The 20,640-nt window shown below is 27.5% G+C and overlaps 3 protein-coding genes across 3 annotated transcripts; 2 read left to right on the top strand and 1 right to left on the bottom strand.

The window, feature by feature from the left end:
• The first annotated feature begins 4,424 nt into the window (after positions 1-4,424).
• Positions 4,425-7,694, top strand: LOC113371293 (putative histone-lysine N-methyltransferase 1). The gene is made up of 5 exons (XM_026611925.1): positions 4,425-4,661; positions 4,764-5,013; positions 5,323-6,896; positions 6,970-7,071; positions 7,586-7,694. Exons 1-5 carry the CDS (start codon positions 4,425-4,427, stop codon positions 7,664-7,666), a joined length of 2,244 nt encoding a protein of 747 aa, XP_026467710.1. The 3' UTR covers positions 7,667-7,694.
• A 219-nt stretch (positions 7,695-7,913) lies between these two features.
• LOC113371292 (serine/threonine-protein kinase Nek8-like) lies at positions 7,914-11,525 on the top strand. Its single transcript, XM_026611924.1, has 15 exons — positions 7,914-7,968; positions 8,037-8,190; positions 8,268-8,450; positions 9,006-9,144; positions 9,254-9,382; positions 9,449-9,669; positions 9,760-9,854; positions 9,939-10,056; positions 10,130-10,257; positions 10,322-10,448; positions 10,507-10,681; positions 10,813-11,004; positions 11,086-11,184; positions 11,254-11,351; positions 11,405-11,525. Exons 1-15 carry the CDS (start codon positions 7,914-7,916, stop codon positions 11,523-11,525), a joined length of 2,034 nt encoding a protein of 677 aa, XP_026467709.1.
• A 729-nt stretch (positions 11,526-12,254) lies between these two features.
• LOC113371291 lies at positions 12,255-13,591 on the bottom strand. Its single transcript, XM_026611923.1, has 5 exons — positions 13,448-13,591; positions 13,192-13,386; positions 12,979-13,117; positions 12,515-12,683; positions 12,255-12,444 (listed from the first exon to the last, which is right to left on the bottom strand). Exons 1-5 carry the CDS (start codon positions 13,589-13,591, stop codon positions 12,255-12,257), a joined length of 837 nt encoding a protein of 278 aa, XP_026467708.1.
• Between the last annotated feature and the right edge of the window lie 7,049 nt (positions 13,592-20,640).

The following is a 20,640-nucleotide window of genomic DNA, read 5'->3' as shown; positions in this document are numbered from 1 at the left end:
GATCATAAGAATTTGGTTCAAATAGATTTATCATATTTGGTTTAACTCATTATGAGAGGCAACCCATCGGTTCACCATTCTCCTATGTGTGGATTTAATATATATATATATATATATATATATATATATATATATATATATATATATTAGCTCTTACGTCTAATAGTTTAATATGATTGAGTGAGCAACTATGTCCACGAAGGACGATTTCCTTCCTTTTCCTTTCCGAAGTAGAAATTTGACATCAAAATTGCCTGATGTCGGGCTATGTTTGGTAAAAATGAAATATATTTTGAGTAACGCGGATCTCAAAATTTACAGTTAAAAACGGACGTGGTTTGATAAAAATGCAACAAAAGTTTATTAAGAGTATGATAAATAAATTTTGAAGTGAAAAAGTATTTATAAACATTTAGATAATGGTTTTATGATGTTTATATCAATGGCCTCAGATTTTCGATCATTAGTCTCGGGCTAATAATTTATGCTTTACGTCTATGTTCGCAAAGCGTGGAAACGAAAAGGTATGCACGGTCACTCAGGCAGTGGTTCAACACACCTGTGTAAGTTGTTTTTTGTACAACTAGACAGTAAAATGTATGGGTATGCGTCATGTCCGATGCATACATTTTGCATCAAACAGGTAGACGCTAAAATAGATTATACTTATACCACTGTCGAAGACCCTTAAACATTCCTGAATTTATACTCATTATTTAAACATTGCCAATTATACATACATTCGCAAAACGTAGCTTATCATTATCACTAACTCATTAAATTACAAATGGCAATATAATAAAAGTTGATTTTGAACTCTAATATTTAGGTATGAAAGATTCGTATTTACTTGTCACAAGATATTTTTGATACATATATACATACACACGCATATAGCAATTAAATTATAAATATGTGTATATGTGCAATTTTTAATTAAAGAGATAATTATAAGGAATTTTTACGAAAATGCTCAATGAATCTAAAACAAAACGATATATATATATATATATATATATATATATATTTATATATATACATATATTAAAATATGCTATAATGAATATTACCTTCTCCTAAGGATTAAACTAAAATAAGTACCTATGTTAATTTGCATGAAGTGTATTCATGTATCATAATGAGTGCATCTGGGACAATATACTATATACTATTAAATAAAGACATGCCATTTAATAAAGTAGAAAATAAAAAAGTATATGACTTACGTTCACTTTTATTCGTCTCCTTATAATTGCTGGAATTCGTATCACTATCAGTCACTTCCATATTGAAATCCGTTAATTTTAAATTCATACAGAATTATCAAATTCACCTCACAGTAATAATTAAACATTAATCAACATATTTTTCACTTGCACAATTTTTATCGTTCCGAGCATTTTACTAATTTTCTTACACATTCCCACAACCCGGGGTTTGCACAAGGGGAATAGGTAAACGACATAGGCAACCACAAGCCAACTATTGTTAACAGAGGTTTTTCATTTAAATACGGTTTTATGTGCTATTTGACACTTGAACGATATATGTCACAGCATTGTAGTTTTATTTTTCGCGTCAAAAACAATGAAAATGCAAACAAGCCACTGTACAAAACTTCTTTCGTACTCTCGAACACATAACAATGCAACAATGACGGCATTCACTTCACTCGCCTCGTTCAGTTGGGTTTTGATAGTTCTTGACTCGCTTTTCGTGAGCGCTACATTTCTCCTCACATGGCAACATTGTTACTTTGAATTATGATATGACATTTGGCATACACATCGATTTAGCTTTCTACGTCAATAAATAACAATGTTAAATATGTTGCATTTATTTGCTTGATAGTTTTTTCGATGTTGAAACATATTAATCATATTTAAAATAATTAGCGGCACATTAGTCAAAATAAAAAAGGGTTAAACAATAAAACATTATTAATCATACGTTTTGATACTTGATGCGTGTTATAATTCAGCAAATCAGCCAGGACAAAAACAAAAACTTAAAACAGTAGAATTAGTTTAAACTAGTGGTGTATGGCATCGTGCCTTAAGTCAAATTGCTGGAACTTCCCGTACCGTAACAAAATGTTAGAGGTATTTAAAGCTCACTTATATTTCTAAGAATTATATAAACTTAATCACAAAGTCAAAAATATTTATTTAAAGTATATAAGTGAGCTTTAAAACTTTAGCAGATTTAAAATTGAAATTGAATTATTTTCGATATACAAAAAAAATTTTGAAAAAAAAATTGAAATAATATTTTTATTTCCAAAAGCAATTGTTTTGTCAGCACAAGCAGAAAGTTTTTTGAATCATTCAATTAGGATGCCTATTTCTCTCAAAAACTGCCATTTTTTGTACATTTAGTTCCGAATCTCCATAACGGCTGGACCTGCATTTGTCAAAAACTAATCAGCACCTTTTCCTATCAATAGGAATCAAATATTTCTTGAACCATTCAAATCGGTTGATCCGTGCGTTCGAAAACGTGGACGAAAAATTGAATCCATACATACATACACACACACCCATTTTTTCTGAAGTATGCAGAAGTATGCCAAAATGTTCAGAAACCTTCAAAACGTAAAAAAAATTAATATCGATTTTTGGACGATTACAATAATTTACCTTAAGGGAAGTTAATAATTGGCAGCACATTTATCACAATAAAAAAAGTTAAAAGTAAAACATTGTTTATTAATTATACGTTTTAATACTCGTGTCATCATATATACATTAGAATTAGTTTAAAAAATATATATTTTAAAAATTTTTAATTAAAAGGCACATACAACCCTTAATTTCTACCTTCTTTTTTTCGCTTCTAGTCAGTGAATGTTCAGCACTGAAATTCATATAAAAACTTAATTTTTGTCTAATAAAACTATTTATTTTCATCAAGGGGTGTCCTTTTCTAATACTTCTTTTTAATTTTGAGATCGTTTTTTAATTTTAATTTTTTATGACGCGGATTTAAAAACATTTGCCTAAATTTCCGTCTTACCGCAAATACCGATTTCATAATTGTCATTTCAGTAGACGGATCATCTTTCACACCGCCTTTCAGTCAGTAAATGTGTTTCACAAAGTTTTAATCAAGATTTTCTTAAAATAGGAAACTTTAAAATTAGTTTTATGAATTTAACGAAAATTTTGAGAATTTTGAAATTTTTCTGAGAATTTGCTGCTAATAAAAATAATTTATCAAAGGTTGTCCACCATTAACACTTTTTTAAAGTTTTGAGACCAATTTACTATCAATTAAAATTTATAAAGTGCAGAATTAAAAATTTCAAACAACTGCAATCTACCATTCCTATTTCATAGTAGCCTTTTCAATAGTCCAATGATTTTTTATTTAGCTCGGCAACTGATCAATTATTGTATTTTCTGTGAACGTTTTTCACTTAATTTAAAATAAGTTTTTCTGAGCTTATAAAAAAGCTTAAATTTATCCGCTTTATCGGTTCAAACATTTTAAAACAGTTCTCAGATAAAGGTTACCATCCATATTAGTATATTGTCTAGGGTTACCATCGATAAAACTAGATGCGTTTCATAAGGATTATCGAGAGTTATCCCGTTGTATAAATATTTCCCGATGTACACACATAGTTCATAAATGGTTTTGGCAGGCAAAGAGCAATTTTAGCAAAAAACTAAAGAAGAAAAGAACTATTTTAAAGCAGTAGCAAAACCTATTAACTACATAATTTTATTATTTAACTTTTAACTAATTGATTTATTTTTTTATGTGTACCAATACCAATCTTCATATTATGTTAAGAGATATAGATATTTTATATTGCTTAATGAAAGTTTTGCGTAATTTTTTATATTAAAAAACAGATAAATTTGATTTTTGAAAATAAACGAAGCAAATAAAAGTACTCCGTCATACATAAATACTTCATATTATGTTAAGAGATATAATTATTTTATAAGAGTATTACGTATTTTTTATATTAAAAAAACATTGAAATTTAATTCTTAAGAATGAACGAAGCAAATAAAAACCCCCCGTCATACACTAACAGAAATCGGTATTATCTATTTTTGGTATTTACTATGCATACTTATATGTATATCAAACTGCCATTGGCCATAATTTTTATCTTCATATTTAATATTAATATTTTCAAAACTTGAATTAGTTAGACAATACACTTCTTGTATCCATGTGTGTGCCAGCATATTACTTGGCAAATATTAGTGTTACCGTATTGAATACAAAATCTCCGGGACCGTTATTAACTTTGATTGACTTTGATCATGGTAGAGGGGACTTAAGTCGTTACAAAACTTATCTCTGTATACTGTTTGGACATTTGACATTTCGATTCGTTAAAATTTGTAAACAAACGTTTTCTTGTGTTTTCATTAATTAATTTTCAGGGTGATAACAAATGCATGATGGGAAGAATTACAAGAAGCAATGCAAAGACAATAACTCATAATACTGTTACCTCTTCTCGAAGAGCTAAACAATTAACTGATTCAAAGAAACCTTCAGGGAGAAAGTCTAAAGCGATAGAAAGTTTGGTATCAAACGTGTTGAAAAAAGCAAATGATAGCAGAAACAAATCTCAGGGCCAATTGATTAATAACTCATCTTTAATAGGTAGAAATAAACTTATTAATATTGATGAAGTAAAAAGTACTAATAAGAATGCATGTGTAAAAGACACAAGAAAGAGTAAACGCCAAGCTTTTTTAGAAAATACTATCAAAACTGTACCAATAAAAAATCAGAAAATTTTAAATGACGATGATGAAAATAACAGCTCAAATACAAAATTAGAACAGCATGCTGTCTTAAAACCAGATGGTAGAAATAAAGCAGCGAACAATAATTTAGGTATTGACCGAGTTTCCAGGTATTCAAAAAGGAATAATGCTGCTCTTTCCGCACAGGAAGTTAAAATCACTATTGCGAATGATCAGAAAGAAATGCTTGATGAAATAAATGTCATAGAAAAAGAGGCAGCGGCAACAATTGGAAGTAAAAAAACTAAATCTAAGTTTTCTCAAAATATTAATAATTCAAAAGAAAATGCCTGTTCTGAAAATGTTAATCAACCAGTTGTAAATGATACAGTAAGAATAACTAGAAATAACACAAATTCAAACAAAATAAAAACAATGAATAAAAATGTACCTATGAACATAGTGAAAACTAACATTAAGCTTTCTGAAAATAAAACTAAGGATTCTATAGAAAATAAAAAATCTTCAAGTGATAATTTAAAAATAGATAAAAATATTTCACATAAAAAATCTGCAAGTGTTTCAAAAAACAATATTTCTAAAGAAGATACTGTAAGTAAAAGTAATAAAAAATTTAATATTTTAGATTTTTCAATACCTTTGGTTAATATATCTATAACTTCTGAACCAGTGCAATTTTCTAATGCCATTTCCAATAAAACACCAGTTTATAAAAAAAATATAAGTAATAATATTACAAGTTCCAGGCGAATAACACGCCAAATTGATCACTTGTATGATTTAGATGTATCTAATGAGCCTTTAAAAGCATTTAAGAAAACTCGTGATGGCTTTAAATTGAAAAAAACTATACAACACAGAACACAAAAACCAAAGAAATGCATAAAATCTAATCAACCATTACCAGAAAATAAAAAAGTAGTTGATGTTCTTAATAAAATTAGGAACAATTTTAACAATAAAAAATTGCAAACTGAGGATAGTACTAAAAAAGTTATTGGTACAGGAAAAATGCTTGAACTAAGTTGTATGGAAAGGCAAACAGAAACCGATGATTTTAGCCCTGGAGGATTTGAAAATAGTATTGAGATCAATGAAAATGTGCACACAAATAAAAAGATGCAATGCGTGAATGAGATAGACATGGATGACCACTCTCATAATGATTTGGACGATATTGATACTCTGAGTGATGTCTGGCCTATGATTTCTACACCCGTATCAAATATGAAGAACACGAGAAAAAACCTGCATGAATCCATGAATTTTGGTTCACCCATAAATAATAGTTCAAAAACAGAAAATGTTTTCAATACTCCTTGGAGAGTAATGGGTTTTGAAAGTAATAGATTACCTGCAAATTTTCCTGTTAAAAAATCATTGTTGCCTAATTACCAAAAAGATACATCATTAAGATTTTCTACATTAGGATCAGAAACATTAAAGACAAGTCTTCCACAAAAAATTTCACCAGTTAAATTATTTGAAGATGACTTTACAGCACATGATAATTATATTTTGAAGACTCAGAACTTATTGAATCCACAAAAAAGTCTAATAATGAGCAATTCTTCTGTAAATGAAAATGAAGAAAGTATTGAGAATGAAATATTGAATGAAGAAGTAATAGCAAATAATTGCGAAGAAAATAGAAATCAAATTAATGTTTCTAAAAGTAAATCTTTCGATAAAGAAAATAATCCGGATAGTATCAATAATATATTTAGCTTTGATTCTATAAATGAAGAAAATAGAAATCAAACTAAAGGTAAATCTTTCGATAAAGAAAATAATCCGGATAGTATCAAAAATATATTTGGCTTTGATTCTATAAATGAAGATGTAAATGTTTTGAACGAAGTTAATGAAAATGTGCCTAGAACAACTAGAGTTTCTTTACGAGAAATTAAAAATGTAATTCATTATGCAAAAAAGCAGAAAAAATTTGCAGGTCATCAGAATCTAAATACTCAAAATGTACTAAATAAAGTTACAACATTATCAGAGACAGAAAATAATCAATCCATAATTTCCGAAAAAATAAATGTTGATATGAGTTTGGAATCAGAAAATGTAAATAATTCTGATGAAAACCAGCTTCGCCCTATATTATTTGACGATCCTGAGGAATTCAATGTCTCGCTGAAACTACCTGAGGTATTGGCATTCTGCTCTGATTCAAATTGAATTTATTCAATGATAATTAATTTATTATAAATTTTCATTTCAGAATTTTCAATGTGATGAAGTATCTCCAATGAAAAAGAGTAAATTAAAAATGTTTCAGCCAAAGACACATAAAAGTAAAGCAATTAAATTAACAACAGAGGAGGTAATTTATTTGAATTTACATACATTTCTTTATTTCATAAATACCAATTATTAAGTTATTATGTTTGTGATTATGGTTTATTTCATCTCATCTCATCATCAGTATAAATATATATATAAAAAATCACATGAAATCATCAAATATTGTCTTATGTAGAGTTGTAGGCAATATATGGCAAATAGTTTAGTAGTGATAGAAAATAGAAGAAAATGTGAATCATAAAAAACCTATAGTACTTTTAGGAAGAAATATTAATATTATCTAATAAATAATATGAACAAATTTAGTAATAATTTTGATCGTACCAATAATCAAATATATTCACAATTTTTAATTGTGTACTAGAAAAAACACCTTTAAGAATTGATTAGGATAGCTAAATAATGTAAAAACGATTCAAGTTTTATGGTCAAACTTTGAGATGTCTATTTTTTGTAATAAATATGATTTTTGAGCAATACCATAATTTTAAGAAAATTAAAGCAAGTTTAATAAAAATTTTGTCTCTTTTCAGTGGGTTGAGTCAAAAAAATGGGAGAGAGAATTCAATGCAATGGTCAAAGATGTGGAATCCTTTGAAATGATAATTGAATAATTTATTAGAGTACAAAATTGAATGCCATAATATTAAATATATAAATATATAAAATATATGAATTAAAGTACATTGAATGTCATATTATTAAACTTATGTATATATAAAACATGAAATAATATATATATATTTCTAATACTCATCTTAAATGTTTGGTTTGTGTTACCAAGGAAACCAATCTTTATTTACATATATGTGTTCGAATACATTTGTATAAAATTTAACAAATGTCAAAAACAATGTAAAGATGGATAGTGATATATGTTTGGAAAATTATCGCAAAGTAAAGATTGTGGGAAAAGGTATAAAGATATTGTCAATAACATAGTCCCTTTGGGATGTGTAAAATTGTTATTTTTTAACTGCACAGGTGCTTTTGGTACTGCGACTTTGTATGAAAAGCCTAACAAAAAATTGGTAGTAGTGAAGGAAATACTATTATGTGAATTAGAAGCTCAGGAGCATGCAAATGCTTTAAATGAAGTACAAATATTAGCAGCTATGAATCATCCCAATATAATTAGGTATTTATAAGAAGCTTTAGAATAAATGTTTAATGATTGCTCAATAATGAATAATGTTATGAATGTATTTTCTGTAGCTACTATAATAGTCAAAAACTTGATGATGTATTGTTAATTGAAATGGAATATGCTAACGGAGGCACCTTGTCCCAAATGCTTCTACAACAAAACAGCAGATTACCCGAGAGAACAATTTTGCATTTGCTTTCTCAGATTACAAGTGCATTATTGTATATGCATGCAAATTCAATTTTACATAGGTAAACTTATTTCTATTTTTTAATTTTAGAAATATTATAGAAAGTTTAACTATACATAATATATCTGAATATTATTATGTATGTGAGCAGTGCATGATTTAAGAGTAGGTACATGTTATTTCTATTTTATTATTATTGGTCATACATTTTTCAACTTGTTTATTATAAAATATTTAATGACATTTATTTCCACAAGCTTGAATAAACGTAAAGTAACTGAATTTCATTTAAAGAACAAGAACAAGTATATATATATATATATATATATATATATATATATATATATTATATTTGCTCTTTTCCAATAATTTTTGAAATATTTTTCTTCATAATATTAATATTTTTGTGCTGGAAAACTATCGAAGAGAAAATATTGGAATAAAATAATATTTCTTCCAATAAATATATTTTAAATTACATTATTAAATTTAAACTTTGTAATTATTAGCTTATATTAATAGCTCCAAACTTAAAACCATACATTTATATAAATTTACCCTAGCAGTATTTTAATATTAGTTTCAATATTTGCTAAAGCTACTTTTAATATTTCAGAGATTTAAAGTCTGCCAATATTTTTCTTAATAAAGATGGAACGGTGAAAGTGGGAGATTTTGGAATATCAAAATTAATGCTCACTAAAGCTTATGCGCAAACTGTACTTGGTACGCCTTACTACATGAGCCCAGAAATGGTGAATTTATGGCTATAAATATATGTATATTATATACATACATATATATATATATATATATATATACATATATATATATATATTTATTTATACTTAAATATTTAAATAGTGTGAAGGAAATGTGTATGATGAAAAATCAGATATATGGGCATTGGGATGCATACTTTATGAAATGGCTACTTATCAGAAACCATTTAAGGCAACCAGCTTGCCAGCACTGGTTGCGCAAATTATGAAGGTACGAATTAAAATAAATAGTTGTAGAAGTGATTAATTATATATCTGATTTACAAATTTATTTTAGGGAGAGTTTGAAGACTTGCCTTCTGGATATAGCCCCGAGTTAACTAACTTAGTTAAAAGACTGTTAGAAGTAGACATTGCCAAAAGAGCATCTGCCTCAGAAACATTCTATAATTTAATACCTCAAGTTTATAAAAAATTAGGAAATGAAGGACATGTTTATGTTGGCACGCCACTTCCCATGTTAAGTAAAGATGACATTTTACCAAGCTCCAAAAAAAGGTTTCTTTCACAAATATATATTGAGCTCATAACCCAAACTTAATTATATTTTCACGATAGATCAATTTTATATCAACTAAAATCCTGCAGAAATAATACAACACTAAAACCCATACCTTTGCCAGCTGCAATTCAAATAAAAGCAGTTTCTGTTAGCACAACACATTTTATTTTGGTAACAGAAGGTAACAATATCCTAATTATTTATATTTTAAATTAATTATACAAAATATACTGTTTTTATATATCATATTTACATAAAAAATTAGATGGAATGTGTTATTCATGGGGTAAAAATTCGTATGGGCAATTAGGACATGGAGAAACATCTACATGGAATCAATATCCACATATTGTCAAGGCATTTGATTCTCTCAAGATAAATAAGTACATATAAGTTATAATTCTTTCATATCTACTTATGTCTGTTATTGTAAGAGCATTATTTTTTTTATTTCAGTGCTTGTGCAGGTTGCGATTTCAGTATATTTTTAACAAATACTGGTCACCTTTATAGCTGCGGTAGTGGTTCATTTGGCTGTTTAGGTTTAGGAGATCCACAAAATTATGTTTTACCGACATTAATTAGTAAATGAAATTCTGTAAATAGCAAATATAATAAATATGTAATACATTTAAATTACATTTTCAGACCTCGAAAATATAGTTATCATAAAAAATGGACCACATCATGTTGTTGCGTTAGATAATAATAATAATGTATTCACTTGGGGCAAAGGTTTTGGTGGTGCGTTAGGGTCTGGAGATGAAATGAATAGGCGAGTTTGATAATATTAGTCACCCATTAAATAATAATGCCAAATAATCCTATTACAGATATACACCTATTAAAATCCAGTTAGATCTCAATCAGGAAAAAATTGAAAATATATTTTGCGGCTACCAAGTTTCAGCCTTTCTTTTATCAAATGGGACTATTATGATATGTGGCTGCAACACTGCTTATAAAATTGGGATTTTAAATTCTAACGTGGATAAAATTTTAATACCAGTGATTATATTATAATCTTCTATTATAAATTATGGAATTTATTATAAAAATTTCAAAAATAGACAATACGTATTATTAAATTTTAATGAATAGTATTTGGATATAATTTAATTAGTTTTATTATATTTCAGGAAATAATAAATGTTGATTACAAAGTTAATTATGTATCATTTGGTGAAGCTCACACAGCAATGATTGTGGAAGGTGGCTATGTTATTATGTTTGGAGAAAATAAAAATGGCCAATTAGGTATTGGTAGTGTTGGAAAGATAAATAAACAAAAACCAGTTCTGGTGAAAAATATAAGTGATAGATTTATAACGGTAATTTTAAATATCTGATTGTGAGATCATTGTAGAAATACTATTAAATAAAACTAATGCACTTGTATATTATTAAATTAGCATGTAGAATGTGGTCCAAATTATACAATCTGCGTTTGTGAAAACCAGTGCATAAGCATTTGGGGAGTAAGACATACTGGGCCAAGATCCAACTATAAAGTAATACTCATGCATGTATATATAATGTTTTGGTAAGAAATTTTTAATATACTATTGCAACATTTTTAGGAACCAGTTACTGCAAATTTGGGTACAAAATCTTTTGCATACTATTTGACTGAACTAAATAGTACAGAAATACTAACTGAACCAGAAGATATTTTAGTGTAAGTATTTTAAGGAGTATCTAAAATCAATGCTATACGTCAATTATTTTTAGGCTCTTTGCCTCAGAAAATCAAATTGAAAAGGATAACATACTGACAATATCAGGAATCTATCCGTTGCCACACAGCATATTAATTGCTATAAGCACTACCACAGGTTTAGATACAACCTAATAATAAAAAAATGCTCTGTCCGAAGTCAAGTCTTTGAGGTGAGATAACACCTCAAATGCTATTTAAGGTTTTTAGAAAACATATATTTTTCATTGTATTAAATAATACTTTGATTAATTGAGTAAAAGATTAAAAGTGTATTATATTTTTAATGCAATAATATATAAATTAAAATTTACATTAAAATATACCATTATATATATATATATATATATATATATATATATTAGGGTGGTCCTTAAAATGGTCATTTTCGAATTTCCTTGCTCCCAGGGGCTCAAATGGTTCCAAATAGATAAAAGACAATTCTCTGAAAGTTTTAGCTCTTACTATTAACGTTTAGATAGAGCGCAATTCAATCAAAGTTTGTATGGAAAGAGCACGGAAAAAAATTTGAAAATTAAAAAACATGTTTTAGATATAACTTAGCGACAAATGAATGAGTTTTATTCATTCATTTGTTCGCTAAATTACATCTAAAAAATATTTTTAAAATTTTTGAAAAATTTTCCATGCTATTTCCATACAAAACTTTGATTGAATTGCGCTCTATCTAAACGTTAATATTAAGAGCTAAAACTTTCAGAGAATTGTTTTTTATCTATTTGGAACCATTTGAGCCCCTGGGAGCAAGGAAATTTGAAAATGACCATTTTAAGGACCACCCTAATATATATATATATATATATATATATATATATATATATATTGATTCATTAAAAATATTTCTTAACTGCATTGTGGTAAACCATCTTCAATCTTAACCTGTATTGAAGGTACATCATCTTCTGAATCTTTAATTAGACTATCATATTTCAATTTAGTTGGAGATAAATGTTTGGCATATATTCTTCTTCGATTGAACTTCTTAACACCTCGCAATGAATGTTTGTTGTTCAATGAAGCTTTCAAATTATTCCTAAAAAACAAATGAGTTCATTACGAAATTAAATTAATTTAGTTACAAAATGTAAAATTCTGTCATGTACTTCGGTTTTATGTCTAATTCCACACCAAGATTTTTTTCAATGAATTTATTGATCCCACAGTCGTTTTCAAAGACATCTTCCAAGGTATTTTTAATACATGATGGCCACGATTCAATAATGTATTTCTTTTTGAATTCTTCATCGACAAATTTCTCAGTTTCCACGAGTTCTAATCAAACATTTTGTAAATACCTATGTTTTCTAATTGAATATGAATTATATGAAAAATATGATAATGTCATAGTGCTTCTATAAGAATTGATTTGTGATATAAAAAATATCCACAATAATCTCAAGGAAAAATTAATAAATTTCAAAATTTTAGAATTAAGTATAATGTTACATAAATAACACATTTAAACTTTGGAGCAATTCAATATTATTTAAAATTTACTATAGCAACTCAAAACGATAAATCTTTAATAAAAAATTTTGACCACAAAGCAAAGTTTTAAAATACGTACTGCGTGACAAAACATATCCTTCAATCTTGTATTGATCAATTTCAACATCCTTTCGGTGAATTACTTCTATTAAATTTTCTTGAGCATTCTTCAAGTTTTGTATCTTTATTAATAAATTTGCTGTGACTTCTTGAAACAACTGCATTGGTTTAAAATTATGATAGTATGCAAAAATAAAACAACATAATAAAAATATGAATGATGAATATTTACAATTTTAGAGCTTGCTAATAATAATTCAAACTTGAAGTGAAAGTTAATTCCATCCATATTCGTTTTTAAAATTAGGGAGCCAGTTTCATTTGTTGGACAAAAAGTTAGTAATTTTTCAGCTTGATCATCATAAAGCAGTTGAAAGATTTTATCGATAAAAGTTTCATCATCTGCTTCCAAAAATTTATTCATATCCTAGAATAATTGATAATGTCTATCAAAATGATTTTATGCAGATTTATGTATGCCATCTTACCCGACATCGTTTTATAATTGATTCAGTGCTAATTGTTTCATGCCATAAATTCATAAGATTAGTAATATGCAGGTTATATGTAAATTGAGAATATTCATGTTTGACTAGATAAGAATCACCGTTTATTTGAACGTTTTTCCACATTTTTAAAATAATTGTTTTGATAAAAATTAGCTAATCAGGCCCTATTATCTCAGTACAAAATCCGCGTTCACAACGCGTAGTTCCAGTCACGACCGCTAGGTGCAAATTTGGCGCTAGTGAGCCGATGACAAGTTTGACAGGTTAGTAATTCACGAGCAATATGTACCAGAAATGTCAAAATTTTGTTTTGATTCTTATTGTGATTGTTGTGTTTACAAGTGTTTTATAATTGTTTATACGGTTTTATTTGTGATTCAAACAAAATCTATAACTCTTAAATGAAGAGGATATAAAGCAATTGTTAAAGCAGTTGTATAATAAAAATTTAATCACAATACATTTTGGGAGCAAGCTAGGGGCTCTTTTATAAGAAAAGCAAGGCTCTTCTAACTTTTCAGAATTGTATTAAACTTTGGAGGCTCTTAAATATATATGGAAAAGCATAAATAGACTAGACTTTACATTTTTAGGAACGCCACTGAGTTAATGAACGAAATCCAATTGCCGTGCAAGATGATAAAATAAGTTAATTTAATGCAGCAGTTTTTTGAATATTCAAGATAAAATCAAGAGCCATTTAGCATGACTGGATTTATCGCAAAGAATGTGCTGAAAAGTGACAAATCTTACTTGGAATGATTATTAGTTAATAAAGTAATGCACAGACACTATAATTTAAACATGATGTTTTGTGTTCACAACATTATTGGTAGTGAATAATGAATGATTATCCACTTGAAGGCAGGAATCCTGTAATTCGTTAATCTTTTTATTTTTCCTTTTTTTAAATAAATATGTTTGTTGCAACATATTGCTATTTACTTTGATATCTATTTAATATATGTATTATTGTTTGGTATGTTTTGTTATTGTATAACAATGTCAATATAAGACTATTGTAATGCAAAATTTAAATACAAATAAATTATTTTTAAAATTGACAATTTTCTTTTATTTCTAATTTTGGCGCTTTAATTTGAATGCATTTTGGAGCACGAGGCTGCCGAGCGACATGCGATTAAAGCGCCATCACCCAATATTGCGGTCGTGACTTTCCCTAGCTCTCTGAACGCAAATACCGCGAGAGAGAAACGTCTATATTAGTATATTGTCTAGGTTAGCTAATGCTCTACTGTCAAAACACAACAATAACAATGGCTGATCTATTGAAACAGTGATTGCCAACCTTTTCTACAATAATTTTTGCTGTATGAATTTTCGGGAAACTCGAAGTAAATGAAATTGAATAAATATTAACCCTTTAGAAATCAATTTGAAAGTAAATTGTTTAAATTTACATTAAAAAATAAATTAAATATTTAAAAACAATTTCGGCATTTATAAAAAATAACGTGATTTTTTTTAAAACATTTTGAAGAAAACATTTTTGTTTTTTTTTCAGAAAATTCAAATTTGCTAGTTAATAAATCATCTTACTACTATTAAATATTCTTTTACGCAGAACTCTTGAATGTAGAGGGGCAAAATTGTAAATAACATCATCAAATATATTTTATTTGTTTTATTATATTCCAAGTTTCAGTGACGATCGACATTAGATTGAATAAATTTAATTTCCAAAGCAGTAAAAACTTTCTCATATTTAAAAATCTGTTATTTTAAAACAAACTATTTTTTCATTTTAATTATTTTGAAAAAAATCAATAAACATTAGTTGATCCAAAATTTTATTTTAATTTTAAAAATCTTTAATTCTATTGATAACTTAGTACAACTGGTGTTGATAAAGAAAATTAGTAATTCTACTTTAAGGCTAGCTGCAAATATTTCCAGATATGTGTAATGTCCGCAAATAACTTTTTTTTTACTTTTATTATTATTTTAATCGACTTAATCAATAACAATTTTAAGACTTTTAAGTTTTGACACGGCTCATTTGTCCCAACTTTAATTATTTTTCATAATTAAACCACTTTTGGAAAAAACTTTATCATCATAAAACGCATTATCAAAATCGGTAAAAAATTATTTTCGGCCTGTCCGATCTTTACCTAAAAAAATCAACACGATTTCCAGCTAATAGATTTTGAACTGTTTTTAAAGTTTGAAAATCGGCTGAGAACTAATGTGGTAATTATAACTGCTCAGCTGATCGTTGCTAAAATTTGCAGCTGGTTTGAAAAATTATCGACGAATGATCACAATTTGGCGTACACACACATATTTTTTTTTTAATTTTGGTGTGAAACGGTTCAGAATGGCTGGAAATGTCAAGAACAGATAAACTTATCCTTCAGGAAAATAAAAAATGGTGTCTTAAATATTATGGGCTCGCCCGTAGGTAAGCGGCTAAAAGCGACGGGACTTGTTTCAGAGGTCCCGGATTCGATACCCACTTCGAGCAGCCTGTTGTCAGGCAGCAGTGACAACGATTTTCACTTGGAAATATAGATAGCAATATGTTTCCAAGTGAAAATAGCCCTCACCCGGCATTGCTGCACCAATAAAAAGTCAGCCCTATTAGATTAAATCTAATAACAAAATCATCAAATATGGATGGATTAACCATTGGGTTTCTATCTAAAAAATACGAAGTAAGAAGAAGTTTCAGCCCAACAGCTCATAGGACGTAAGGTTCTGATTGCTGTTAAAAAAATATTAAAAAAAAATGTTATGAAATTAAATTAGTGTTTTTGATTGTTTTTCAAATTTTTATTCTAAAAACACAAATGTGCTACAAGTTTATTTTATACAGTATTTTTCCATATTTTTCTATATTGTTCAAGTGACATAAAAATTGAGGAAAATATGAAGTATTCAGATTAAAATTGTTTTGTAATTCTCTTTTTAAAGACAGTTGTTATTGCGCTTAACCATTTACCCAATTATTGATATGTGATCTTTTTTGGATAATAGTTAACCTGTCTGTTTTCCACTTTAATCACAATTGTTAGAACATCATTATTACATTATTTGCTTTGGCTATAATAAAATTAATGTATACCTAAACATTTTATGGTAAAACACAAAGAAAGGATTAAGGAAGTTGAGAAATAACATTTGCAGTGATATTTGCTATTTTTTTTTCAAAACTCAATTTGAAAGCGCCTCAAAAGCAATTCCATCTCTAAAGAAAAGCTTCCGCGGATGTAGGGTCTTAAAGTGTTGGAGATTTCTGAAAGACTTATAAGTCTAAGCTAAGCTTACAAGAATTATTGTTATTCTGAAATAGGGTCTATACTATATATATCTACTTCTTTTCTAATATTTTCGTTGAAATGTTTTTTTTAATATAATAATTGACGAATTAATAATATTTAATGACAACTATATACAATGTCAAGATCTTCACTACAGTTTTAAGTAAGAGGAACTTAAACTAAAACGTAATTATTGTATAATTGAAATAATATCATGTTTTTTTTAATTTTTCAGTTTTACTTTGCTTGCTTTAATATATCTTTATCGTCATCAGGATTTTTTCGGCTGGATTTGTTCGCTTCAGGATCCCGAGCTAGCGGACTTAAAATGTGATGCTGATATTTAGGTCGTTTACGTTCTCGTTCCATTTTTCTAACATCAGCGTCCAATTTAACAAATTGCTCGATCAATGATAGATCTTTCGGAGAACATCCATTATGGTGGTTTCTATTAAATAATAATATCATTATTCTATTGTAATGCAATTTTTGATATCTGAAATAGTGAAATATATTAATTTAAATATTAAGACATGACTTTGCAATCGATTATCTGCAGATCCGCAGAACACCATGGTGGATAACGTTGGTCGAGTTTGCAGATGCTAATGCCGCATTGATTTGAAGTTTCAGAATATATCATTTTTGATGTTGAGTGATGTTGAGCTAGTGAAAAGGTCAAATTATTTAAGCACCTATACTATCTCTAACTTAAAAAAATAAACAAATTTAATGTTAGCTACTACCATTTCATTGAAACTACCACTATTCATTTGTGAAAAACCTAATGAGGTGTTAAATCTAAATTGCGTCATCAATTGCAGAAATAACTAATGTAAGCCAAATAAGCGAAATACTTGCTGATAAAAAGTTGGATAAAAAAATTAAATATTGTAGCAGGAATTTTAAAATTTAAAGGGTATTAATCGCTAATTTTTATTTTCAACAAAATGTACTTAGCTAAAAGATTTGTGTTTGTGAACAGGCAACATCATGTTCTCTTAATTAATGAACATTAACGGACCATTGCAATTTTTGTTATCTGAAATATAATAATTTAAATATTAAGATATGATTTTGCAATCGATTATCTGCAGATCTGCAGAACACCATGGTGGATAACGTTGGTCGAGTTTGCAGATGCTAATGCTACATTGATTTGAAGTTTCAGAATATATCATTTTTGAGGTTTAAAAAGATGATGTTGATTGATGTTGAGCTAGTGAAAAGGTCAAATTATTTAAGCACCTATACAATCTCTAACTTGAAAAAAAAACAAACATAGTTTATTGTAACTATGAGGTGTTAAATTTAAATTGTGTCATCAATTGCAGAAATAACTAATGTAAGTTTGTAAACCAAATGAGTGAAATACTTGCTGATAAAAAGTTGGATAAAAAAATTAAATATTGAAGCAGCAATATTCAAGAAAAAAATCAAAACTATGATTTTGTTTACAAAAATGCCTATTTTGAAATTTGAAGGGTATTAATCGCTAATTTTTATTTTCAACAAAATATACTTAGCTAAAAGATTCATGCTCGTATACAGACAACGTCATGTTCTGTTAATAAATGAACATTAATGGAAGAGCAATTAAGGTATAACCAATGCAATTAATTATTTATCATAACATTATTAAATAGTTAGTACGATTTCATTTTGATTAGCTAGATTTGATATTCTGTCGATATATTTCAAATTTTATATAAATATAAAAAAAGAATCCATACCCTGGAAAGTCTGGAGGTGTAATTGACGGTATGGGTACCATAACACTTTCTTCAAATTGTTCAGCATGGGTAAAAGATGACGCAGGCGATAACGAGGTTCCAATATTATCCCTTCGTGAAGGTTCAGAGGATTTTGTATATATTCTAATTGAATTTTAATGAGTTTATTACTTTTCTTAATAATGAATATTTATTATATTATTTGAAAAATATCAAAGTCAAAATCAACATAAAATAAACACTATGTTGATATTGCAGTTTTTTTTAAAATCATAATGAATTGGTTATATTTTATATTTTTCATAGAAATTGAAATATGAAAAAATCGATTTTCACGTACGCTATAAAATGATTTACTAATGGTATCTAAAGTAAATTTCAAAGAAGGATTTTAAAAAATAATTAAATTTTGGTAGATATTACTGAACATATAATATAATATATTATATATTTAGTAATATCAATATCTAAATATCTAAACTCAGTAATATCTATATATGTGCATGGAACAGTTCCCGATATCACGAATATATAATATGCTATAACAAATCTTAGATACATTTAGAAATATAAACTATTTTTTTCTTGATACTATTCTTTCTTTGAATTTTGAAAAAATAGAAATTCAATTTTTTCGTTTTTAAAAAAATTTGAGTTTTGTTTTCAAAAATACATACTCAAACAAAGTTTAATTACTTTCGCAATCTATATTTTGTTTAAATAATAAATAATTGATTAAATAAAAAATTGTAGATTCTAAATAAGAACTAAAATCAGATTTTTATAAAGTATTATTTGAATGCAGCGGTTAATAATCCATTGCTAGGAGACGGTTGTCAGCATTGAAGAAAAGATTATATATTATGATTCTTTAAGTTGGCGATTGTGAGTTTGTGTAGAGAACGTTGAATTGTTAACAGTTGTAAGAAGGTGTAGTAAATTAATCCTAGACGATATTAGAGTATGATATTTATATTGATATAATATCAATGATATTATATCATTATAATATTATATGATAGTGAACGATGTTTTGTAAGATTATTGAAGTTGTAAATTATTAAACTAAAGTTAATGAAAGTAAATGTGTTTGATCGAAGATCATACCGAATATTGAAAGAGGAGTTCAGCAGGTAGGTTTACAATAACAATAAAAAAAAACTAATTATTTTAATTTGTTAACAGAAATCAATTTTTCGTTATCTTATTTGTAATTTACTAAATCATAAGTTAGATCAGAGGTACGGGAGGTTAGGTGCGGTGGTCACACTTTTTTGGTCAGCAATAATTTTGTTAATACACCAGATAGCTGGGAGAAAAGTAAATTAAATGGCAATTTGAACATTTGTCTACAAGAAAATACTGTATTTAAAAACGATGGATTAGTCATATGATCAAATCATACAAGAAAAAGGCGGGCATCACAACCGTCCACATTCAAGGGACGGTTGTGACAGTCATAAAAATAGGTTAAAAACAATATCTATAAACACCAAAACAGTTTATAACGACTTTTCTTGTCAGAAATAATCAGGAGCGTAGCGTGTATTTTCGGGGCCCCGCCTCAAAATTTTTATAGCTTCTATAAAAATTAATATAACTTCATTTATCATCAATATTCATCTATCTTTTCCAAAATTTTTACAAATAATTCATATTCAATATACACATTTATTAAATCATTTCTGGTTTATGATGGCTATAATAGTTTTTGGTAAAGTTTCTGCTTAAGTTAATAATGGTCTGACTCAGTGGCGGATCCAGCTTCGGCGTCAGGGGGGAGTCATAATTGAAAAGTTTTTAAAGTCCTCAATGAGTATGTAACAAATTTAATATATATATATATATATATATATATATATATATATATATATATATATATATATATATTACAAAGAGGGGCGTAAAGATTCGCAGGTAAAAAGGTCCACTACCGATATCTCAAAAACAAGTAAAGTTAAGAATTTCTTAACAACAATATTTGAAAGTAGAGGGAAAAATGTACAACCAGCCATCACCCTGATTCTTACGACGTTAAAAAAGCATTTTTACAAGAGATAAATTAAATAAATCTTTATTCCAACTCTGCTGGAGAATATTTTGGACAAAATATCGAATCAAGGTTATATACAGAGTTATCTCTGTAAAAAATGTA

This window comes from Ctenocephalides felis, unplaced genomic scaffold (genome assembly GCF_003426905.1).
Source record: "Ctenocephalides felis isolate EL2017-DRISC unplaced genomic scaffold, ASM342690v1 CF-g0.4_SCAFFOLD_01492, whole genome shotgun sequence".
NCBI classification, from domain to species: domain Eukaryota; kingdom Metazoa; phylum Arthropoda; class Insecta; order Siphonaptera; family Pulicidae; genus Ctenocephalides; species Ctenocephalides felis.
Note: the sequence above shows the minus strand (reverse complement) of the source record. Positions and strands in the feature narration are given on the sequence as shown.